General features: G+C 43.2%; 1 protein-coding gene and 1 long non-coding RNA gene across 11 annotated transcripts in view; one reads left to right on the forward strand and one right to left on the reverse strand.

Moving 5' to 3' along the window:
* LOC135417969 (uncharacterized) overlaps nucleotides 1-25,765 on the forward strand; it is a 333,771-nt gene that overhangs the window by 159,944 nt on the left and 148,062 nt on the right. The gene's annotated exons all lie outside the window — the stretch shown is intronic.
* Nucleotides 1-25,765, reverse strand: part of PAX2 (paired box 2) — a 103,069-nt gene that overhangs the window by 51,413 nt on the left and 25,891 nt on the right. For all 10 annotated transcript variants that reach the window (XM_064662713.1, XM_064662712.1, XM_064662711.1 and 7 more), the window contains 2 exons: nucleotides 4,233-4,318; nucleotides 2,036-2,155 (listed from right to left, as the gene is read on the reverse strand). In XM_064662713.1, the coding sequence (XP_064518783.1) occupies nucleotides 2,036-2,155; nucleotides 4,233-4,318 (206 nt within the window). The remainder of the gene's footprint in view (nucleotides 1-2,035; nucleotides 2,156-4,232; nucleotides 4,319-25,765) is intronic.

Here is a 25,765-nt window from a genome sequence, read left to right on the forward strand (position 1 = left end):
CTGGGGGTCACATGTGAGGTTTTTCTAGGACAGGGGCACATCTCCCTGCAGCAGGTATCTGAGATGACAGGATGAAGGCTGTTCTCTAAAGTAGTTCCAATCATGTCATGTAATTGCCACCTAAAACTCAGCTGAAGACAAACATCATCTCTGGGATTGTCTGGTACCTTTTTGATTCCTAGTGGAATATGTGGGCTCTTGGCCAACAGCAAGGAGTTGCAGAGTGTCACTTGTCTAAATCAAATCTGGGATGAATTAAGGACAGACACAGAGAGTAGTTCTTACTGTCAGTATATCATTGTGAAGTGTCACAGTCTTAGATGGCTGCTTGGTTGTATCTAACTATTTTCCAAAAAAAGCTCAAGTTCTGAGGCTGGAATTGACTGTGAGACTGCATCTAAAGTGGGATGATCTTTCCAGGTATAGCCTAGATAGCTGCTAAAGCCAGATTGAACAGCTTCATTTCAAATGAGATGTGGAGGCACCATGTTGAGAGCTAGTGATCACCACACTGGACTGTATGAGAACAGGGATTCACAAAAACCCCAAATAAGTGCCAGGAGATCTGCACAACCATTAGAGAAACTTGTCATTCCATTTAAAATGTCTCTATTTCATGTATATGTAACGATGGCAAATGCTGGAGGGGGTTGCAATACTTGTAGTCTCTTATTCCTGACATTTTTTGGCTTTGAGGAATTGACTCAGCCCTTCCATTGCTACACTTTTGTCTTAGCTGGGCCCTACTGCCATCTAGCTGGGAAATGGATCTTCCTCTGGGGCCTGATCCAATTTCTAATGACATCAGCAAAAATGTTCCCATTTGCTTTAATAGAAGCTGTGTTGGGTCCTTGCCTCTAGTTTTATTTGTATTAGTGAGAAAGGCGACATGGGGACTGCCTTTTATTCTTAGGATTATTGTGTTTGTTTGGATCAAAAACCTACAGATGTGAACCTCACCAGAATGAATGCTGAGAAAATTACTAGCAAAACCCCCGAATGCAGCATCTCTCTCAGGAGAGCTTTCTCTTCTCACTACATATCACAGACAACTCTCATGTTCTCTTGCGCTGCACAGCCTTGGGGTTACAGCACACACAGCACACTGAGCCACCTGTACTGCTAAGAGGTCTCTCCAGACAACAAGCAACACATAACATACTGAAGTCAGGGCTGAACCCAACAAGCTGATCAGTCACTACCCTTAGAAAAGTTCACCTCCTGGCCCTCAATTTTAGAACAAATCAAATTAAAAGAGCAAGATTTAAAGAAAAGAGTTTAAAAGATACCGTAAAAGCACCAAGACCTTACCCACCCCTTCTGACTCAATCTGTCTACATCTGAGGCTTCTGCTTTTGATTCATTTCAGGATCCACTTTGCCCTGAGTACTTCCCAACAAGTAGGAAGCAAAAGGAGATAGCTTAATCCTATTTCCTTAGAGCCCTAGCGGAAGGCCTAGAAAACAACCTTACGGCCACAGTACTCAGAAGACCTCCTGTTCTGCTTTCAGACTGTTGCAAGCATGACAGTTCTGCTGTGGTAGATGCTACCCATTGAAAACTGGGCCCTTGTGATCACCAGCTAATGTAGCTCATGGCACATCACAGGGCAGGAACTTGTTTGCAAGGGGAATGAAATATAAATCCCACATTGCTGGTGCTTCTCCAAGATGGCATTTTGTTTGAAAACGAGTGAGTCGGGGAAACCATGTTTACCCACAGTTCAAAGTCCGGGCACCTGCTGGCACCTGGGGAGTTCAGTTCCAGCCGTTTCCAGCAGTGAATGAACTTGGGATCAGCTCCAGCAATGGAGACGGCTCTCTGCCTGCTGAGCAGATGTCTGGAGACGCAGCCTGTCATGAAAGGGCCTCGGAAGAAGAGCATTCCAAGCCAGCAGGGCAGTGGCGGGGAACTGGTCTCTGTTGCTAAAACTGATCTAGCCCCTGGAGCAGCTGCAAACCTTGGCCTGAAATTGGAGCCTGTACATGGGGACAAAGAATATAAAAGGGAGGATGAGCTTCTCCCCTCCCCCTACCTTCATCACGTTTCCTCTTCTCGCCATTCGACCGAGGAATCCCCAGGATCCCGTTAATGGAGTAAGAGCCCACTGGATCATTGGAGGCACTGGAGACGGGAGGGGATGCTGTGCTGGGCACTGGACAAAAGGAAAAGGGAAAAAGGGCCATGAGGAGAGCAGCACAGCACTCAGGGATACCCAGCTAAAAGCTATGCATGCCACCAGCCTCATAGTGAAGCCTGGGCACTAAGCAGACTCCCAGTCCCTCACACTGAAGGACTTATACTCGCTCTACTGCAACTGAGCAAAGCTGCATCCCAGCTTTGCTTGTCATTTTCTATACTGTAGCTCCACAGCCTTCCAGTACAGGGCCATTAATAACAAGCAAGTGTATTTCATCAAGAAGCTAAACCTTGTTGTTACATCCCAGTTCAGAGCAGGCTTCCCATAGCATGCCAGGGTAACTGAGTGAAATGCTGCACAGGCCACATTCTCTAGTGACTTCATAGTACATCCATATTTCACTGGATCATTTCCTCTCAGCATTTTTTCACCAAGAGTGCACGTGTTCTGTCTTAGGCAGACCAACCTCCTACATGCCCACCCAAAACTCTCATTGAAAAATTACCTTTTTAGCATACCTTAGAAGCACTTCAGTGTTGAGCTAATAAATTCTGTTCCCTTGTGAGGGAACAACTGGTGAGTTGGTGATGCATACTACTACCCAGATTAGTGAAAATCTAGTGACTTCCTTTTGTACTGACCAATGTCAATAGGCAGAATCCTGCGGCCATTCAGGGCAATCCAAGACTGCTCATGAATTTCCAGTATATCAGAAATGACAAGTTATTCAGATTAGAAATGATCATTTCATGATAATCAGGCCTTTAGAAAGTAGAATTGGTAGAGCTATGAATCCAGCAGGCATACCTGTTATGTCCCAGTGTGTCCCAGTACTGGAGAGAATATCCCAATTCTCTCATAGGCCACTATGCATCACTCAGTTTATAAAGCACTGACCTGAAGCAATCAATACCTCCAATACAAGCCTTCCAGGATGGAGCAGAACCTGTCAACACTGTCCAATATAGACCCACGCTTCCCAGTACATCCCAGAGCAATGAGAGACTCTAGGGGAAGCACTCACACTCACCATCCCAGCTCAGCCATTGGATTCCCTAGACATTGCACTACTGTTCCAAGAAGGAATAATATCTGCCAACTCCATCTGTTGTGATCAGTGATTCCCAGTACAGTGAGCAAGTCCAGATTAAATGGGCATCCAGAAATGCTCTTCTATATTGGCCCATTAATTCCATTGTACTCCTCAATAAAATTTGCATACAGGATTATATCTACCACCTCTGTCCCTTGTAGACCAGTACTTTCCGGTAAATCCTTGTGTAGCAACAGATTCTCAATAACCAACAGAATCTAAGACGGTGTCTTAGACCACAAATAAGCTACTGTATTTCACAGTATCCCAGAACTGCATATTTTCCCTGCTCTGACTTGTCACTAGATAAAGCTATGCTAGCAACAGCAGACATATCCACCATACAGCCCACAGACTGAAAAGTACCTCGTCACATATCTAGCACAGTACCTTTAAACAGACTAGGAGACATTTGGTCACTTTATTACAACCTCCATCTTCTGCTCACCACGATAAACCAGCAAAACATCTTCCCCAGCAAAAAATGCATTTTCTCATTGAAATACACCCGAGGCATACCTGACTGCTGAGCTAGAACAATGAAGAACTTAGTTGTGAGGCAACAGGAATATCTTACCCATGTTTGTGTATTACTAGCTCTAAGAAAGGGACCAGTTCCAACAAAGGGAGAGGAGAGAAACAAAACTGGGAGTAAGAGGGGGGAAAGAGAATCAGAGTAAAGGCTCGTGCTTAGACAGCACAGCAGTAAATACTTCTCTATAGGGAGATGAAGGAGAGCATGAATGTGAATTGGATGTTAGGGCAGAATCACTTCAGCAAACCGCTACCTTAGGCTAGTTTCTCCATGATTCCCTTCTCTGCAATGCAACAAGGGAAACGAAGAAAAGAAACCTCTGATTTCCATAGAGGCTTCTTTCCCGCCACCCCCTCCTCCCTTTTGCTCTGCTTAGCATCTGCTTGTCATACTTTGTTCGCTCAACTAAGCCTCATCCCCATTTCCACTTGACCTGTCACCACCCCTCATGCCAGTCTCCTTACCAATAGTATGTCCTGGTGCAGTCACACCTGTCCCGCTCCCGTCTGGTGTTGGATGAAAAGGCTGCTGAACTTTGGTTCTGATGATCCTGGAAAAGAGCAAAACACATTCAGAACTCAAATGCAACTTCTCTGTGTCTTTGCATACTCACAGTCCCAGCTATCAGAACCCGAAAACTTGATCTGAACTCTAGGTGCAGCAGAGTGGTTCCATTTGCCTTATTGTGGTCCTGATTCTACTGCTTTAATGGTACAATTCTTGGAGAATTGTCCTAGTTCTGCTCTATTATCTTTATCCCAAACTTGGGTGTTCACTGCATAAGGAGGGTGTTCAGTGAGTGAGGAAGGATCTCCTGTGTGTTAAAAGCTGCATTAGCATTTATGGTCTGATCTGTGAGCATCATCTCAAGGCAGTCTTTGCAGCTAATAGAGACATTGCTGGATTTACAAATGGTGTAGCTTTAATTTTGTTCTCTAAAAAACATCTTTCTGAATGACTGAATGCCCTTGTGGAAGGCTTGCCCAAAGCCCTTGCCCTTCATAAATGAGAAGTTAAGAGCAGAAGGCATCTGTAGAGAGTGGTCAGGGATAGAGATCACCAGGAAGAAGTTTCAGCAAACAGGGCAAAAATTGGTGTTTGTCAGATGGTGAATGAATACAGCATGGGAACTCAAAAAGATGCTACAAATCTCATAATATAGCTCAGAATGAAAATAAACTGAACTGTAATTCAGTGCTCTGTTTCTTGTTACATGAAATCTTTCACCTCTAGGTCACTGGTTTAAATCCAAGTGAGGTCAGTGGTGAAAGAAAATCACTAGCATTTGACTGGCAAGGTCCCTGACTACTGGCAGATATTGGGTATCTGTGACTCCAGAACCACTGTTTCACCAAGGAACTCAGCAAATAAGCCATGACCTGTGGAGGCCATGGAGACCAAATTCCTTTCTGAGATTAAAACAAACCTCTCCTCTCTTTAACCTCACCAGTTAGGGTGAGGTCTGAAGATGCTCTTCAGCCTGAGTTTCTGGAACTCTCAGCCCTGCATTACATTAGCTTTGTTTCCTACCCATTTTCTAAAATCTCTTCAGAAAGTGAAAGCAAATAGCACATTCTCTCTGCCCGCATGACAGCTTCCCTTCTAAATTCATTCTAAAGAATAAGTTGGCAAAACTTCAAAGAACAAATGTGTGTCTAGTGGGTGGTATGGTATGGATAGAGACACGCAAGACATTGGGAGGGCAATATTGAAAAAGCACAACTCCTGAGACTGAAACCTTTTTAGGAAAAGAAAGAGAACATCTCACCTCAGCATGTTAGAAAACTCTGATGTACATATGATGAAGCCTGAGCAGTAGCTGGAGCGGCAGAGAGGCTGCCTGGGACATAGCTGGAGACAGAGAATGTCAAGGTTCTAGCTGGGGATGGAGATCCAGATCCTCATCCCATATAGATAACTGGTACCAGATGCCCTAATCTATAGCTGCTGAGGACCTATACAGAAGGTGTCTGAAGGCTTCAGGGCCAGATTCTGAGGTCATGCTATTTGTATTAGCTGAGGAGCTGATCTGAAAAGTCTGTGCTAGGGCAAATAATACAACTTTTTTTCTTCTTTTAGGTGTTTTTTTTTTTTTCCCTCTTCTCTCACATTCCCCCTAAAACCCCCTGAAGTGCCACTCTGGTTGTGTGAGTTTATTGATTTCCCCCAGTCCAGAGAAACAGAAAAAGGGGATGGGGTGCAGGCAAAGGGATGGAAATAGAAAGCTATAAATTATTTGTGACAGGAAAGCAATAGTGCCAGAGTGCTGAGCACAAGTCCCGTGTCACTATTAGATTCCTTTTAGCCTGATGACACTGTAAAAGAGGTTAAGTGTCTGATGGAATCGTACACCTTGGGGGCAGGGGCAGTCCAGGAGAAGAACAAGCCACAGAGAGCGGGTATATCAATTCTCCAGGCCAATAATATTCCCCTCATTGATCGCAACACAAAGTTCAAAAATCTCATTATAGCTAGGCAGTCCTGGAACTTTTTAAAAATCAATAGAGTGATATAATGTATGTATACTTTGTATAAATGTATCTATCCATCCATCCATCTGTCTATCCAAAACCTGCCTGGGGGTGTCTAAGTTAACCTACACATTATACTGTGTTATGTTCTACTGTAGTGCAGCATAGTGAATGGATTAGAAGATTTCCCCTGCAGTCTTAGATGACATATTATAAAACGTCCTGTTAGCACTGAGGTGACATCAGACAGTTCCATTCATACTGAGATATGACATCAGAGACATCATTTGTACTGGGAGATGGCATCAGGCGGCTCAGGGAACCAAAAGATGAGTCTAATTACACTGAGATAGCAGATCAGGCTGTGCTGAATCATGCTGCATGGAAATTGCAAAGTTTCAAAAAGCCATTTGGAGCAAAAACAGCCTGTGAAACGCTGCAGGTATAAAATGCCTGTCCATAATACTCCAAAAACCCAGGCAGGGCATGAAGAGGAAAGTTCAGTTTCCTTCCCCATTCAGTCTGTGGGCTAAGAACACCAGTTAGTGCCAGTTGTGACTGTGTTTACTGAGAAGCGTCCATTAGGAACTGGAATGAGGCTCACCAGCTCATTTCACCAAGTAGCTGTCAGCTGGTAATGATTTTCGGTCACTACCAACCAGGGCCAGATTTCAGCTAGTGACCCAGAGGTGAAAGGCTTGCTCAAAAATTCCCTTCCTAAGAATGAAACTGGTTTTATGTCAAAAGAAAGTGCCTGGAAACTGTGAGCAGAGGGGAGCAGTTCTGATTGTGCCACCTCTGGTAGCTTGGGTCAAATAATTCTTGGCATCAAATGCACAGACCTAATGAGGTCTCAGGTAGAAGGTATTTTCTATGATTAAAAGAAGAGGCAGAAGAGGTCATGAAGAGGCTCTCCCTGGCAGTGTTCTTTTGCCCTAAAGTCATGACTGAACTCTAGCATTGTAAGGAAAGAGGAGAAATTTCAGGATCCTAATGCTCAGTAGAGAACATGGCAGTGCATCTCCCTGGGTCGATTCACTTAGAGACAGTGATAAACAAGTGATAGCAAGGCATCAATGCTGCTGCTTTAAGAGGCTTTGAGTGAGCCTGCCCTACACAAGACCACCTAATGAAACAGCAGATGAAAGATGAACAGAGCTGACCCAGTCCTATAGCAACAAATGCAGCATAGTAATGCTGTCTTTAAACTTTGTGATTGCCGAAAGCTTCTCACCCTTACCAGAGACTGAAAAACGCACTAAGCCAGCTCTGCTGCCTCAAATCTAGGATTTCTGGATTACTGCTCTATAAGAGGTCGCAAAACCTCAATCACCTCTTGCCGTCTTTGATGGCTTGTTCTTGCCTTTAGACACTGGAGAAAGACAAGTGTTTTTGCAGACCACTTCCTTGGCCCTTTCTAAAAGTAGAAGGGACACAAGTCCTGCCACACCCGTTAGCAGTGCTGATTTCTTGAGATAAATGCCATATTTTCAAACGTCTTTATTTTCTCCAAGAGAAATTGTCACTCTGGACTAAATTCATCCCTGCTCTAATTCCATCACAGTCAGTGACTCCAGTAACAGCATTTGTATTTAATTAGGAACATAAACTGGTACTTACTGCAAATTCCAATTTTTCATTTTCCAGTGGGAGATTTTTGCACAAGTTGTCTACTTTGAGTTTCAGACTATAAACAGATTTAATACATAACCTTCTGAAGTTTCAGCAACAGGACATTTATAGATCTTTGATTGCAGTAAAGCCACTGAACTTCATTTCACAATCTGAATTTAATATGCAATATTATCTTAAGTAATGGCATATAATGTCATTACAGTACATAGTATCATACTGTGAATTATACATCCATTCCTGGAATTCATGAGTTACCATAGTTGGCTTGTAGTGACTCTAGATTTCTAGAATTAATACTACGTACAGCACCAGCTGAAATCAACTGCCTGTTTCCAAATGCCTTTTACTTTCCTAAATGTTCACCATTAGATCATGAATTTCCAATGTTTGATTTCTATTTCATTATTTTTATCAGTTTTAATGCAATTCCTTTTCCTGATTCTGAATACAGACCGACAGGCAAAAATCTTCTCTCCTAGTATGACAGTTGTAACAAGCTCTCATCAAGAATGTAGAAAGAAATACTAGAAGTCAAAATTATGTGAGCCAGAGTCTTTTCTGAGAAGCAAAACGTTCACTCCTTTTAAATAAGCAAGTAAAAAATCACTTCTATACCTGTCCAGAAATTATTTGATGAAAGAATAAGAGATCATAGTAAACTTCCCTTGCTTCTCTGACATTTCTATCCAAACTCTCTTATAACCTAATGTACTCTGTGGTTTCTCCTTTCTTACTACAGTTGTCAGAGTCTTTAGACACTATCTCAAATAAAAAAGTTATACTAGGGCTGATCAGAGAGAGGTAAGGTAGGTCTGAATCATCTGGAGTCCCAGGCTAGCAATTATTTTAATCCTGGAAGAACAGAGTGAAGTTGCACCAAAGGAAAGAGTGGTGTGTCCTGCTGCCTCAAGAAGACCCTGGCAGAATTCAGAAACCACTGGTATCCTTGCTTTGATCATATTCCTTTGTTGTGGATTATTTTTCATAGTGGAAAGATACACTCAGCAGAGCACCAAACTCCTTGTAATTGTTTTGGAGTATTCATATTTTAAATGCTCCATATTAGCAGCACATTACAAGACCCCAGGGTGTGCATTACTGGGCAATTAAAGTGGTTCTTGGAAGGCTAACATTGTGAAGCTTCAGCCTTTTCTCTGCAGTGTGTCGAGAGGAGGCTGTGATGGCCAACGCACTCACACCCTGCTGTGCCGCGCTGTTTAATTAGTGCCGGGCTGTACTGCTGAGCCACGGGCTCTGCCGGCGGTACAGACACGGCAGCCTGCGGGGGACACGGTGCGGGGCTCGGTGAGACAGTGATGCCTTCTCTGCATCAGATCGCTACCTACAAAAGGGCTTGAGACCATCCCAGTGATGCTGGCATCAAAGAGAAGAGGCAGCTTTGGGGTCCTTGTTGACAGCCTCCATGGAGTCAACAATATCTCAGCCGAAGATTGGTGCTGCACAGGCATTAAGAACTCTGAACGTGGCTTTGGTTCGAATAGGAGACAGTTTTATGTTTCTGTGCATAGGTTGAAACACAGCTGAATTCACAGCTGAGCAAAAGAAAGGGTGGGGGAGAAGCCTTGTTTGCGCAAACAAAGTTCAAAACGAAATGCAAGCTTTGTAACACCGTGAGGAAAAACAGCCGAGGGATTTGGGGGTGAAGGAAGGGAAATAGAAAGTCTGATAGAGCCTAATCCGACTTAGGGAAGGGCTTCAGTTCCTTGCTCTGTCATGGACCTCTCTCATCAAGAGTTTGGACAAATGGCATTTCTCTCTGTGCTCTGTTTCCTGCCTGAAGTGTGAAGATAGGAGCATTGCCGTGCCACCTGGGGCACAGTGAGGACAGCTGGAAGGAGGAGTGAAGGGCTCAGACTCTCTAATAACGGGCCAAGTAAGTGCTTCAGCGAGCTGTAGCACAGTATTGGCTTCGTTCTCTTGCTTGTAGCAGAAGTGACACGTACCCTGCTGACAGCGGCTGTATGTGAAGGGAAGGGAAATAGGCAAAGGCAACAGGAATTGTATTTCAGCTGCACAGGCTTTGGCGGTCGTGTTTGAATTCGCAGCAGCAGATGTAGATGGGAAAATCAGAGCTGCCCCCCAAAAGCTACAACATAATTTCTACTGGGAAGCGGAGGGGTTGGGCAGTAGCTTCTACTGCTCTCAAAATCTACTGCAACACTTACAACCCTCAGAACAACAGCTGACATTGGCAGGAGCAGCAGACTCAGCTTCCTCACTAGCTGGCCTGAGGCTCTGGTGCTCCTTGCCAAGGCAGCAGAATGCCTTCAAACCCTGCCACATTCAGGGGCCACAAGCAATATTCACACATTCAAACTCTCTCCTGTCATGCAAATTGCATTTTCTGCTCCCTACCTTTTGAAAAAGGAGAGAGAAGAAGGGTGACCATGTATACTATGTTAGTATATAAGCACAAGTATGACAGATAAATTAGATTGGTTAGATTGATAGTCCTAAAAGGTGCATGAAGAGGAATTATCTGCTTTCCCAAAGCTTCCAAATAGATGAGAGGTCAAAATGGAGATGCCTTACATGTCTCAAAACACAATCCCAGCCCTCTCTGAGAATTTTTGACTCCTTATCTCCTGTTAATCTGTGTAGGTCCATCAACTTCAGTGGAGCTACACTGACATGCCTGCAGACATGGGGAAAAAAGTGCCACTTTGTTCCAGGTCAACCTGCTCACTACGAACAGGAGAGAAAGCCCAATTCTACCCTTTTCTCTCATTGTATTTCTTGGCTGCACTCTAAGAAGACTCACAATTCACAGCACCAGTTTTACCATCTGAAGGGCTTAGAGAGGAGCTAGGGGTTTTTTGTTGTTTTAAATCAGTGACCCATGATGACACCATATGGTTTTATTTCATTTAATTTGAGCAGAGCATTAATGTTCAGCTTCTAGCAGATCTCAGTGCATTCCAGTTCTGCTTTGCTACACGGTACAAGCCCAGACATAAGGAAGAGGGGTGGAAGGAAAGAAAGGTGAAGATGCCTGTCTTTTGGGAGTGGGAGATCTGCCAGACAGGGGGTTGGCCTGCCATCTCATTCTGTGAGCAGTAACACACAACTTCATGCCCCTGGTACTGATGGCATTGACAATGGTCAGCCCCATGTGTATAGATTGCCTAGCCTGACCTCCCAGAATAAATTGCTGCATTAGGCTGTAGGAAACATTTTCTCACCTGGGAAACAGGTGTGCTTGAATAGTTGCTGTGTTATGCAAAGCTGTGGCTACAGAGCCGACAGGACCCGGTCTGGCTGTCTTAAAGCTGGCTAAAGTTTATTTACACGAGCTGCAGTCAAGCAGTGACAGTAGCATAGAAATGTCCTCAGGCAGGTGCTTCTACTTTTATTACACTCAGTTCACGTTTGGAAGGCTTTCTTCCAGAAATTCATTAAAATCCAAACATCTAGAAGATGTCATACAGTCAACAAAATATTGGAAGCTACTTGATCCTAGTAGCTTGACATCCTGGGTTTAAGGTGAATTAAGAAAATCTTATAGTACAAAAAGAGTTCTGCTGCTCTTGAACGTAGAAACACAGGCCTGGGAGGAACCACCTGGGTCATCAAGTCCAAATTCTAATATGATAGGCAACCATGGAGCAGACATTCAGCTCACAGCATCCATGAAAGTATCCATCCCAGCAGCTATAGACCTACCATTCCCCCTCACCAAACTCATCTCTGCAACAAAAGGCCAAAAGCTACAAAACCAACAAGCCACATGAAGAGAGCAGGAGAGAAGCATTGCCAGTGGCTAGGTCCCCTTCACTAGCAAGATACTTCTGCCATGAAAGGGCACAGAAATTTTTGACCTCTTAGGAATTAATCATTTTCTGAGTATGCCTACACTGCAGTGATAGCAGTTCAGAGTGGTATCTTCTGTTACCTACAGACTGGCCAGCTTGGGTCCTACTAGCAGTGTTGCTGCAGCAGTATGGAGCTGGCATAGGGTACAGCCCCATGAGCTGCCAGCACACCAGTGACTGCCATGCAGCACGGGCTGGAGCTGTCAGAACAGCGGCTGTGCCAGCAGGTGAGTTAAGAAGAACTACAGAAACACATGGGCTTGCCAAGGTTAAATATCTTAATCTGGAGTATGGGAACTTTTAATTGAAAGCTTTGCTTTGAGCCCATTTCCAGTTATTAAAATTCAGGAGTCTGTGCTGAATTCCTTGTGGACATTCATTTTGATTAACAGAAGACATGTGTGTACTAGGAAGGGAGTCTTGAACTGGGAGGAATCAGATAAATGTAGGTAACATTTTCAACCCTCCTGCAAGTTATGCCATACCTGGTATTTTGTATAAAGCCTCAGATCTTAAAGATAAACAATTAGTTCTACTTTCATTTAATACCAAGGTATTTCTGGCTTTCATTGCTGCAAAGACCAGGTGGAAGTGGGACCTGGCTGCCTCCCAAAGGGCCAGAACTGGAGGCAAAGGAGAAAGAAATAAATACATTCTCATTTACAGCCTTGCAAATTTTATGCCAGTCTCTTCATTTTGGAGGGTATTGAATGAGGACTTTTTAACTTTTGGGCTTGGCAGCATTGTGTATTAGCTGTGTATTATCTCTATATCCTGCAGAGTGCAGCACTGCAGTACGTGTTTGTGTATGTTGGATAAGCAAATTATTCCCTTTACAGGGGTGTCATTGTGTATTGCCTCCCTTATGCTGGTGTTTTCTTAGTGCACCCCTTACCATTAGAAAATTTTTGCTGAAAATCAAAACAAAACCAGTGCTGAGAATGTGGTAATTTACATCTAATGTTATTCTTACTTCGGGTTTTAAAGAAATAAACAAAATTATGAGACGAATGTAAATAAGAATGGAAAAATTGGGAGCTTTCCCCTTTAAAATTACCTTTTTCAGGTGAGTGAAAGACTATGCTAAAAAATAAAAATCAGAATAATATATATGTATTGTATTGAAAAAGCAGGTTCCAACTACACTGAAAAGCTAGCTGTAGAATTTTATTGAAGTTCTGATTCAAAACCACATTGAAAATATTCATGGCGAACCCGAATCTGTCCCTTCTTGTTCTAGTCCTCACTGCTCTTTTATAATTTATTCCTTGCTTTATTGTGCCACCCAAAGCAGTTAGGCACAGGTGAGCACGTCAGCATGTGGGTGCTACATAGGCTTCCAGCATCAAGTTGGTGCCCATCTCTGTAGAAGACAGTCTAGTTTTCATGTTTAGAGGACAAAGCCATTTTTCATAATGAAAAGACAAATCTGTAACCAGTCCGCTTGGCTCATGTAAGTCACTATCAGGTCTAATGTTTAGAGAATATGATCTGTATGTTTATGTGTCCATACTGTGTTTGCAATGCATTAGTACTTGGTTCTTAGTATCTTTTAATTCGCCATACAACTGACATACTTGTTTATCTTTGTCTATAGGTCTGCATGGAGTTAGACATTTGGGTCACATATTATATATTCAGTCCCCATGAAGAATTAATAAACATTTGTTCAACCATTGCAGGTTTTAACAGAGTTTAATGGCAAAATATGTTCAGATGTGTGGCTTGTAAGCATCACCAACTAGCGATATGGATGTTTTTGTACAGCCCCACAAAATTATTACAAATAAAAAGTCATAACCACCTAGAAAAAATTGTGTAACAAGGCTATAATATCCATGATGTAATAGCTAATGTATCTGAATACTGATACATAATTAATGGGGAACCCTGCTATTTTATAAGGCCCATACCTGTGTGTGTATTTGCATAGCTGTGTAAGTTGGTGAATGTAGATCTGCTCTATTTCTAAATAACATATCTGGCATCCATCTGATTAACTGAAGAGCTATGGGTTTCTGTGAGCCTTCACCAGCCTGTTATATCTATCCTTTTCTGCTACAATTGCAATGGCCAGTAGAGTACTCAGGGCCTCTGGGTACCCTTTTCCTGGCTCCTGTATAAATACAGCTTCTGTCCATAGGAGTTAGCAGTCTAAGGGTTTATCTACATACGGCTGTGCAAAATAACTAATTTGAATTAACTGAATGTGTGAAATTAAAGTTGTCTAGTTAAACTACATTACACCTTTGACTCCCTTGTTTAGAATTAAGGCAGCTTTAATTTAGTTTAGCTTAATTCACTTTGGAAATGAAGTGAACTAAATTCAATTTAGGACACTCAAATTTTGAATGAGCACCTGAACAATGTTTTAATGCTTTTAACCAATGTACTTGCAAAGTTAATTCAGATTAATTTTGTCATTTGACCCTGTGTAAACAAGCCAGTTGCCTATTTCCTGTCAATGAAACCATCTCAGCTGAGACTCCTTCAACAACTCCAAATTGACAACCAACCTCCCAAGAGGAGCACTTTAAATGATCCTCCCCCACACGCACAAGTGTTTCCTCATCCCTACATCCCCATGCAGGCAACTTTTCTCCCGGTGAGCTTTAGTAATCTCTAAGACTGATTTGTCCAGTGCTTGACACGCTGAGCCAGGCACTAGCTGCAGTTAATAAAGAAGAGGTGCAGCAATTGTTTAACACTATCTGAAGACCTGAGTTATAAATATTGAATTATTCAAATTTTGCAGGTTAGGCTTTTGCAGTAGAACACTATATTGCAAATTATGATATATTCTTTCTGAAAATCATGATATTTGCGGTGATTTTAGTGATTTTATCCAGTTCCATTATTTCAAAACACGGTCCCCTTAATCTGAATTAAGTACTTGTTCACTTAATGAATTGGAATGCCTCCAGCTGTAAATCAGCATGTATTTCATTTTTTTATCTAACTGAAGTTCAACAAGATCAGATGCAATCACGATTCATAGATAGAGGAATACAGAGGGACATAGGTGATGGTATTTAAAAAACTATGCTACCTTTACACTTTTCCTTCAATATATTGTGGTCTAAGAAGACAGGAGGTAGCATAAGGTGACCAAAAGATTCAATTTTGCCTTTTAAAGGGCTGTTGCAAAATCTATCATGAACAAAATAATCTTAGAAATAATACAGAAGCATATTTTAATGTAAAAGTATTAATATTTTTAAAGCACCATTATGGAAATTTCAAACTTTTCATTACCTTGCTGAATTTTAAACCACAGTCTCTATTTGGTCAGTAGATATCTTAGGAAGGAAATACTGTCAAACCTTATTTTTATCACAATGCAAAAAAGCCCTTGAAAAATTGCCTTTCAGAAAAATCTCAACTCAAAGAAAGCAGCTGCCTTAAGTCTTTACTAAAAAAGTCAACCAGATGACCAAAAAACCCAAATAAAACAAAGAAAGCCTGCTTAAATGTCCCAAACCGTCAAGTACTGTTTGATTGTTTGATTAGATGGTTAGGCTACATTTTTATGTGCTGTTTTTTATGGAGTAATTGCTAATGAATAATGTTGTTTGATGGCTACAGCAGTCTCAGATCTTTGACTAGTAGAAAATTAGCATGGTTTCACTGAAACAGCTACAGTATAATGTAATAAGAAGACAGTCCTATATATTAATATGCTTGTGCGGAATGCACTTTAGAGTGTGTGGCCATCCATTTCTGTGCAGCTAGCTAAGAAGATACCACTGTAAGTAAAATCCAGATTTGTAGAAGCACATCAGTTTGTGTTGGTGTGGATGTGCTGCCACAGGAGGCTATACTGATGTACCAGTGTGTGCGTGTATGTGCTGGTGCTTTTGTACACACAGGCACTTGCAGGTCTGTCTGTCTGCAGGTATGTTTCTACTTCTGTGTGTAATCTAGCTGTGGTGCTTTCTGAATAACAATGAGCTTAGTAAAAGCATGTATGTATTTGTATCTGTGTGTGCATCTATCTGCATATGGATGGGCTTGCATGGTGTCTGTAGGTGCATTTCTTCTTTGTGTGGTTTGTGTGTCCCTCCTGTGAGATGGATGGCTTCTTACAGTCTGATCTTGGTTGCTTTGTGCGTTTTCATTACTGTAAAAGGCAGTGTCCTTCAGCAGCAAAAATACTAACTGGCTACGTTGTTGATGGGCTCTGTGACTGAGCAGACTCTTTTAATTCACTCTGTGCCTCAGTTTCCCCTCACAGCCTTTTTTTTTTTTTTTTTTTTTTTTTTGCAGAGACTGTGAACACACACTATCTGCTACTATGTGGGCATATGTAATGCCATATGTGAATGGCTCTATGTAGTTCAGCCAAGATCCTGAGTCCTGAGAGGACCTCCTGATGCTATGCCACTGCCTTACAGCAACATTCATCCCTGCATGTGCCTGCCTTTGTGTATTCATGTTTGGGGTGTCTGTCTGTGTACTTTGTGGCTGGCTATTTGTAGTTTTTATCTCCCCCATGTACAAACAGAGCAGGGAAAGATGGAAAGGAAGGAGTTATTAAATGCCAAGCGGATATGCAATAAATCCCATTGATTTTACAAACTCCAGCTTGTCTTCAATCTCTTTCCATTCTTTATCCTGGGGGCATTGCAACAAAACCCTATTTTAAATACCTTTTCTTTGCCTTCCCCCTCCCCCTCCCCTCACTTCCAAAAAAGTGTCAATATTTTATTTGGATTTTTAACTTCGCTCCATAACAGTTGTTTGACCTCCTGACTCATGTGAGTCACATAAATTCTGGGACTTTATTCAGGAGCCATGTTCCTTCTATTGAATAAGCAATTTGGGAGGGTGAATTAATGACTTGTGCTGTTGCTGGAAAGTCCCTGAAGAAATATTAAAATTGCTTGCAGACTGAATCAATACTCACTGAACACCCAGCATGAGGACCTGGGCTTTTTAATGGCTACAAGCAGCGGCACTCGGTAGAGGAAGGGGAATTCCTGTACACACAATGCGCGCAGGCACACACAGCTGACAGCAGTCTTCCCCCAGCCTTGCTGGCTTTTTCAATAACATCATATTCTTGTGTACGCAACCTGCTACAAACTGATGCCTGCTGTGCCAGGGAAAGGACTTACAGTCCGGTTCCTATCACCCTCCCAAGGAGATCATGCAGGATTTGCAAAAGCTGGCTGTTTGGGCCGTGTCTTAAGTGCTTAGGTTGGCATGCTCTGGCACAGCCTGTGCGGCAGGTTGATTATTTTTGGTGTTATGAGCATGTTCTATGTGTCGCTTTTCTCCTTTCTAAAGGGGAAAGACACTAGTGCTGTATTAGGTTTGGGTGTGCCGTTGTGGTTTGGGAAGAGAATTGGGCTGTTTTGCAGAAGCATGTCTGTGAAATGGTTCTGTGGCTTTGGGTGCTGAACAGTGTTTGCACCTGTCCACAGTGTTGAATTGTCTTGTTTCTGATATTCTGTAGGCTTTGCTTTCTTATGTTGGCTTGTGTTTTGGTGAGTCTTGAATGTCATGCACCCCTGCTTGTTAAGACTGACTGCATGATGCTTTTGGTCATTGAGCAAAGGTGTCACTTCACTGGACTAGTCTATTTCAATGGCTGTGGGTGCAATCCTGCATGGTTCTGAGCACCCTGGGAGACCACCAGCCTTACTAGGACATGAATGTGCTCAGTGTGCTGCTCGACAAGGCTTTTACTGTTTGCTACTCACTAGGCTGACAAGTGCCAGATTTTTGCCTATACCCTAAGTTTTGCTCTAAGCCCCCTCTGGCAAGGGTGGGTTTTGTTACCAGAGTTTTCAAGTCTCCTTTGAGAACGTGGCCCCATGTTTTGGCCTGTGGTCGTGAATGGCTGTTTTGTATTCGCTTGTTGGGCGGCTGTTATTGTGTATTAACACCAGGGTGGGTGTGCTTTGTATGACCGCATGTCTGTCTCATTGATTCCATCAGTATTATTTTGTAATCGTGTGTCTCTGTGATTGAGTTAGTGTGCATTTCAGGGCTCCTGTGTATTGAATAATGATGTCAGGGATTGGGTTGTTTGACTGGGTAATGGCCTCTTTTCAGTGTTGTAAGTGAATGTGTCCTTCTCCTGTTTCCCTGTCTCAGCTGGGGCAGGATCATTTACACTAGGTGATTCCTTAAGATGCTCACATGCACTAAAAGAATATCCCTTTGGCTCCCAAGCTCTCCCTGCCAGCGGGGAGTGCCGAAAGTGCGTCTCTCGCACGTGTGTGACACGCAGGGTGGCACGTCTGGCTGGTTCTCAGCTCATGCTTCAAGATCTGTGGCCACTTACTTTTGAATAACTTGTGAGCAGATTTCTAAGGCTATGTGATATGTTTACATGTGTGTGTGCCTTCTAATGTACTCAGGGATTTTGCTAAGACCTTCCAGTTACGTTTTTAGGTAAGTTTCTCCACAGTTACAAGCAAGACTATACTGTGCAGTTTCAAGTAGATTTGACTGTGAAGGGATCTATAAATGATTACATATCTCTTCAGTGAAGTGCACTCTTGCCTTTGCAAGGGTCTTCTTGTGTGACTTTCTATATTAATGGATAGAAGGGCATCCATGTCAGTTAGCAGATGCCTCTGATCTGTGTGTGACTGACTGGCAATGTTCCCAAGTCTGAACTGACCTAGGTCTCTCCTATATGTAGGAAAGAATGGGATTCTGTGTCAGCAGCATTTAGCAGTAAATATATGTGTTAAGAAATTTTAAACGTACAGTGAATCTCTGAGTTTGTGCAATGGTTTCTGACTTGTGTGGATATTGTGCAGTAATGCCTTAAGACAGTGTAGCCACATTTGGTCCCTTGGAAATGAACAAGAGGGTTCAGTTATTTTTCAGCTGATGATTATGTGTCATTGCCACATGGATTTATTTGCTCTGCACAGGCAATGTGTCTGGCACTGGGCCTGTCCTATCCTTCCTCAGCCATCAGGATTTAGCCCAGCAGCAGTCACATCCAGACAAAGTCTATGAAAAAAGCTGTGAAAGATCCAGAAAACTTTCAGAGAGAGTTCCCAATTGTACCCTCTTACCAAAATATCCCATCAGGGGAAGATGCATGACCTCTTTCACTCGGGTCATCTATATGGCTGGGATTTAGCAAGCCAGTGAGTTTAGCTTCTATTTTTCAGTGAGGTTGCTCATAGGTAACTCCTTACTCCTCCTTGCATTAGCTCAAGCCTTGTTACTTCCCCTACTCCCTTGTTTGTGATCTCATGCTCTTTTCCCCATTTCCTCCTCTATATTCTGGCCTGAATTTGACCTTGAGCAGATGACATGGTCCTTAGGGCACCCACTGCTTTACCAGCTCCCATCTCTCACACTGGGGTAGCAGTATCAGGGTAATAGGGAGAAGGGAAAAAAATGAGGGAGTGAGAAAGGGAGAGAGGGAGGGAGAAAGGGAGAGAGACCTGTTTGAGAAATAATTGGAGGCTGTTAAACAGAGGAGCCCAGCATATCACTCTAGTAATGGAAATAAATTCCATTGTATTTGCATTTTAATTTTCCACATAAACAAAGGCCCGGAGTGAGCTGGCTTCGCCAGAATCACCGGCCAGAATTTAATTAGAAATGAAAAGTTTATAGGGTCCTCTTTAATGCGATTAATGCACAGTTAACATTTATCACATACATATGCTGGAATCGCCTTTTTTAAGCAACCACCGGCCATGAAATGAATTTCTTTTCAACTTTTTTAGCATGCGTGAGGAAGGCTGTCTCTGGTGAGGCGGTCCAGTGAGCACACTCCTGACAGCTTGGTAAACTGCAGCCCACAGAGGCTTAGTAGCCCCCATCCTCACTGAGGAAAGTTCAAGGTGGCTTAGAGGGAAGCATGGTCTAGTGGTTAAAGCCTGAGGTTGGGAGTCAGGGGATCTGGGTTGTATTCCCAACTCTGCCACATGCTCGCTGCATGACTGACTTGCTCTCAGCGTCTGTTTCTCTGGGTGTTAAAAATAAAAGAGAAATCAGCTGGAAGAAGATATCTCAGCCCCAGACCCCTCTGAGTCTCAGTCTCTCCAGCAGCTTGCCAACCCTGTTGTATGGGATCTGCATTGGATTCTGTGCTGACCTCTCAGCTAGTCTCCCTGTGCCTGAGCATTCCTACGCAAGCTGCAGGGACAGGGGAATGCAGAGCTTGCCTGATGTGAGAGGCTGGGCCTCCTGGAGGGACTTCTTCCCAGTGCCCCAGCTGCCTGCACATTCATATGGATCTCACATGGGCATGGATTCCTGTGGATCTCATGTTGCTTCTGCAAGATACGCATCTTCCTGCTAAGGAGCATGATCAGGAGTGGACCAAACTCTGCCTGTGCAGTGTGGGAGCCCTGGCAGCCCTACCATGAGGGGACCTGTATTTACTGCTGAGACAGCTCCGTGTTTCTTAAGGGGATCTTCTTGTGCTGATTTGGTCCAAAAAACTGCTAACAACAACTTGTAAGACACTGCTAAGAACAGCTTGTAAGATATTGGGTCTGTCAAGCCTGAACTTCAGATCCTTACATAAACCTAGTCAGGAGCAGCTACCAGCATTCCCTGTAGAAGGGGTAATTATACCTCTCTCACCCTGAGGGGCCCTGAGAGGTCACTCTGTGAGTGCTTATAAAAAGCTTGAGCTTGTCTGCACATGGATGCTAGGGAAAGCAAGCCTAAATGTAGAAAAGTTATCAATATCCCTTCCTTGAAGAGCGCAATGCCGAGATGAAGGGCCAAAGGTGAACACCTCCCCTGTGAGCCTGTGCCCCTGCCAGAGCCAGAAGAGCATCAGGCTTGTCACCTCCCTGCCTCCTCATGACTCCCAGAGGAGACCATATCGCCTCTGGTGTCCCTGTGGTCCCTTCCTTATGCCCCTTCCCCTGCTCTGGCTGTGTGACAGACAGAGGCTACAGCCTCCCTCTACTCCCGCACTTCCCTTCTAGTCTTGCAGACAAGCAGAGCAAATAAACCAGGCCCATGGACACAGAGTGTTAGCGTGTTAGGGACACAGCAGGGGAAGGAGGAACATGAAACCTCTATTGATCCCTTGAGGAATGATGTCCCTTCCTTATCTTATCAGATTCTCTTCACTCTTCAATTATAGTCTGTTGAAATTGGCCTCTTAACCCAAACAAGATAACCTGAGTAATGAGGAGAAGAGTGCAGGGGGAGGGGAGGGGAGAGGAGAGGAGAGCAGGGTCCAGTGCATTAAACTATAGCTGTAATTAGAAATACTTCCTTTAGTGTAATCTCGTCTGCCCTCACTATCCCCACGTATCCCCTTTTTGCATCATGTATCAAGTGAACCACCACACAACCACTCCCTGACAAATATATCATTCCATATACGCCCCTCATTCCCTCAGTTGCACTGGTACCTGCAAAAGGCACGTGCACCCACATTTGTACATGACATTTTCTTGTATATATTTAACTGCCCTGCCATATGCCTTCTGTGTTCACACATCTCAGCAGATGCCACTTAATCATCCACACACTTGCACAAGTGTTACTGATACCGCTCATCTCACCAGTTGTGTTTTCCTCAGCATATTGGTAGTATGGCTGCTATAGCACCTTATCCCCAGGTCTGCCCCAAAGAGCTGCTGATGAAGGTATGAGCACTGCTAGGACTGCCCCATGCATATGCTTACAGCCATGGTTTGTCTGTTCATTTACAAGACTGTCTTGCCATCGGGAAGCGGTCATGCAGAATCCCCCGCAGAGTCCCCAAAACTAGCCAGGCTTCCCAAGGCACGTACTGCTGTGCCTTTGCTCACCACTATGACTCCCTGCATGTAACTGCAGAGTTGTGACGTGGTTTTCATGGATGAGACTATTCTTAGTTCTTACACAGACCAATAATACCTACTGGCTATAAGTCTATACTCCCAGCTGGACATGTTGCCCTAGTGATATGCCTGTGCTCCTCCTTGTACACATGTCATGGGGTATAGGGCATGTCTCGCCCAAATATCCATTACAGAGAAGGTTGTCTGGTGGAACAATAGAGACTCAGCAGTTTATCTGTACAAATGCACCCGGGTTTCCATGCTCAAATTACTTCACTGTGCACAGAATGATCCTGTAGCACATTCAAATGATGCAGAAGGTGCTTTCATTTTGGAAAGGTGGTGCTCTAAGCAGTACTAATGTTTCATTTACAGGGCTGGCACCCTCCTTTTGCAAGCTTCTAAAGACTGTATTCCCCAGCATCACTTATCCCCTGTCTTTCACTGTGCCAGGGGCATTTCCTTCTATACACATCCACATGAAATGGGCCACACTCCCTTCCATTTCATGTCTCCCTGTGCCATCAGCTCTGCCAGTTTTGCCTGCTGGGCATCAAGAGCCATAGCAGGGTCACCCATAGGCGTGTATTTTTCTTTAAATATTTGCAGGTCACAAAAACTCATGTAAACTGCGAAGGGCGTTTAGAATCAGGGCAGTCCTCTTTTTACAAATTTACACATACTTTCTCATGTGCAAGCATACAGACTCACCCATGCAGTTCCTCCCTGCTCTCCAGTTTGTGTACCTCACAAGAATCTGCACACAGCCAGACACACTGTTCCCGTCCTGGCTGCCTTCATATGCACAGACCCCAAACTCAGGCACATGTGTAGCCTGAAATTGTTAAAGCCGCATTAGGGAGTGGGATGTCAATATTAAATAATGCTCTGCATCTTGTTTGGCACAGTGGCCAAAACTGCCTTCTATAAAACCACAGCAGGTCTGATTTTGACAGTATCCAAGTCAAATCTACTTTAGCCTTTACCACCATCTTCATGTCTTACCCTTTCCTACCCCAGCCCTACCCAACTGTGCTCTCCACCTATTCTGGGAGCTTGATGTTGTGGCTCTGTCTGCCAGAGTCGGCACCACAAATATTGTCTCTTTTAAACGCTAAATTTGCTGTTGTTCCAGAGGGAAAGGGAATTTGTGATATTGCACATTTTCCACTCTGCCTCTGCTTGCATAGACTTGGACCATTTGTACATAGCATATCCCAGAAATACACTTTCCCTGTGCACTCAGTGTCCCAACATGATGTCCTTTTCTTCACAGATGTTATTCCTTCTTTTTCTCTTCTCTTGTCTTCTATATCTCCTCCCTTCCATATTGACTTTATAAACGTGTATATAATTTTTTTATGTGTAATTTATGTATAAATGTTACATTTTTCAAGCTCAAAATCTACACTGAAACAACCAAGAAGTGGCCTAAATTTAGGCAAATATCAACAGCAGGCACTATGACATAGCTGCATTGTGGTGTGATCTTTCTTTTTAGAGGCAGATTACCAAAATCTGTTCTTAAGAGAATTTTTAGAGAAGCATGAGTATATTGAAAGGCAATACTCCCTTTAAGAAGATCCCAAATGTTGGTGCCTAAAGACTAGTACAATTTTAAAGTGAGAGCATGAAAGTGGGTAGTGGGATAATGAGTTTGCACTTATATTTCAGCCCAGCTTGAAACAAATGAGGACTAGTACTGGGAATCAAAGGGCTAGGATATTAACCTTTCCTGACCAGTGAAATGGGTGCTGTTTTTGTTGCCAGAATCATGCAAACTACCCTGAAACTAGAGGTGGTGCAGGGCATCCTGTCTGACAGATATGTGAGGGTCTCATTTGTGACTGTCATCTGGTTGCAGTCTCTGCTTTTCCTTTTACAAATTAACAGGCATCACTCTGCCTTGCAAAACATGGATACCACCTTTCTCAACTGAAATACAGTGATAGGCATTTTGAACTGAGCTGATCACAATTCTTCACGCAATTTGTCTCCCAATCAGAGATGGATGTTTAACCCTTATGCCTTGGACCCTGCAGAGAGGGAAGGAGGAGGACCTGTTCAAAGCAGAGCTAAACAAATAAAAACTAAATTGGCCCCCAGAAGGGAACAGTTATTAGAGGCAAACTCCAGCGTCCTTATGTGTGTATGCATGTGTGCATGTGTTAGGGAAGTTGCTAGAAGCCTGGAGAACAATACACTGTGCAGTTTTTAGAGACGCTACAGGAACTGCAGAGGTAGGGAATGACAGAAGCAAGAAATGTCCTATTTCCATTTTTCACACAGGCAGAGACAAGCCACCAGAATCTCCCTTCCTGAATTAACAGTGAGGTTTGGGTGAATGTTTCATACTTAGCATTTTCTGGGAAGTGTATCTGTGGACTCACAGTCTGTTAGCTCAGGCTTTTGCCACATCACTCTTCCTCCTCTCTGTCAAAACTAGTACACACATAAATCCCAAGATGGACAAAGAACAAAGGAATATCCTTCCCTGACTATATCAAACTCACGCATATGCTTCCTTTTGCCTACTAGCATTTTGTGTCACCATCTATGTGCCTGCTCAGATATGTGTTCTCTACCATATACTGATATACTCATGCATAGTATCCAACCAGCAGGCACATTTCCCCAAAGGTACCTCTCTGCATTGCACTCACAGTCCCCGTATAAATGTCCTGTGCAAAAGAATGGAGTATAGTTCTGCTTCTTCCTTCCCCATGCCCACCTCAGAACACATCAACCTTTCAAATTTGCCTACTATGTATTACTGTACCCTCTACACTTCTCCTATGCCTTCACTCCTCCTCAATATCTATATAGACAGATGTATTCTCTCCATGTCTCAAACAGTTCATGCATACATCCTGTCATTCTTCACACCCCAACCACAGCTATTCCTCTCCTATGGCTCCAGGATTGAACTATTGTGTTGTCCATTTCCCAGTGACAAGGGGTCTAGTTACAGGGTTATTGATTGGTTTTCATGCAGACAGATGGATCTGCCTTTGGTCTCCCCACCAAAATCCACCTCTGTATGGGCTGATTGTCACTGCTCCAGGGATAGGATTTCACCAGGAGACCACCCTCCATGCAAACATCCTTCACCCAGGCCATGGATGGTAATAAATGGAGTCAGGCTGAGCCATAATAAAAGCAATTGAGTGGGTTACCTGTGCAGACATGAGATTTATACCTCCTCATATTTGATGTGATTGTTTTATTGAGTTCTCAGTGCAGTTAGGATGCCATTTATTTATTTATTTATATGCCTACTTATCATGGAAGAGGGGGGAGGCTGTTGCAGCCTAGCTAGTGTTCAGCCTCTGTCTTGTCAGATATGAGCCCAAAGAAAAGGGCTCTCCAGTTTTGCTCTGCCTTTTACCTAGACTTGGACTTGATGAGTGAGCCCTTCCCAGATATCTCATTTCCTATGACAGACAAAGATGTTTGTTTCAGGACCCCTGAAAGCTCGAGGACTGTCTGAATTATGAGCCTAGTAGAAGCTAAGGGGACGGTGTAAAAGAAGACATGCGTATATACTGATTTTCTAAAAGAGCCTCTCGAAAGAAATTCCTATTTATGCTGTGCCTGTTTTGGACAATGGGTTGTGATCTATGCACAGAGCCTCTTTATGCTATTGCTATAGAAATAATAAGCACCAGCACTGCTTCTGACTCTCTCATCACATGTGAGCGTTGAGAAATATTAGCAGGTGCAAATTGATTGGAAATGAATATTTGTAAGTGCACTCTGAGGACTTTGGAAACCAAGTGATTAGATTTGTGATTTTCAGCTGGGTAGATAGCCATATAAGAGCTACGAAAGCAGCCCTCAGTTAGTGGCACTAGAGAAAATTGGAGGCCAGTGCTGAATATCATACTGGCTAGTATTTCATCACAAGCCTAACGGTGTTTTTTGTGGGTTTTCCAGATCCTCTAGTCAAGTGGTAGCATGAGAATTTCAGTTCTCATTTAATAAAGTATACTTCCATTGCCTGTGGGGGCTTGAGAAGGGGCCTGTCTGCTCTCTGAAGACTCAAAGGACTGCATTGTTAAGGTGTTTTTAAAGTTGTTTAATGAGAGTCAGATATCCAAATCCCTTTTAAAATTTAGAGTAGAAAAGAGAAAACAAGTAAAAACAAACCCACATTGTATTACAACTGCTCATGATTTTTATGCCAATTACACAGTTTAGGCTCTGCCTTGGCATTTTTAAACAGTTGGGACAGGTAAATATGCTTTACATGTATAGACTCCAATAGATTAATTTGGATTACAGT

This window comes from Pseudopipra pipra, chromosome 8 (genome assembly GCF_036250125.1).
Source record: "Pseudopipra pipra isolate bDixPip1 chromosome 8, bDixPip1.hap1, whole genome shotgun sequence".
Taxonomy (NCBI): domain Eukaryota; kingdom Metazoa; phylum Chordata; class Aves; order Passeriformes; family Pipridae; genus Pseudopipra; species Pseudopipra pipra.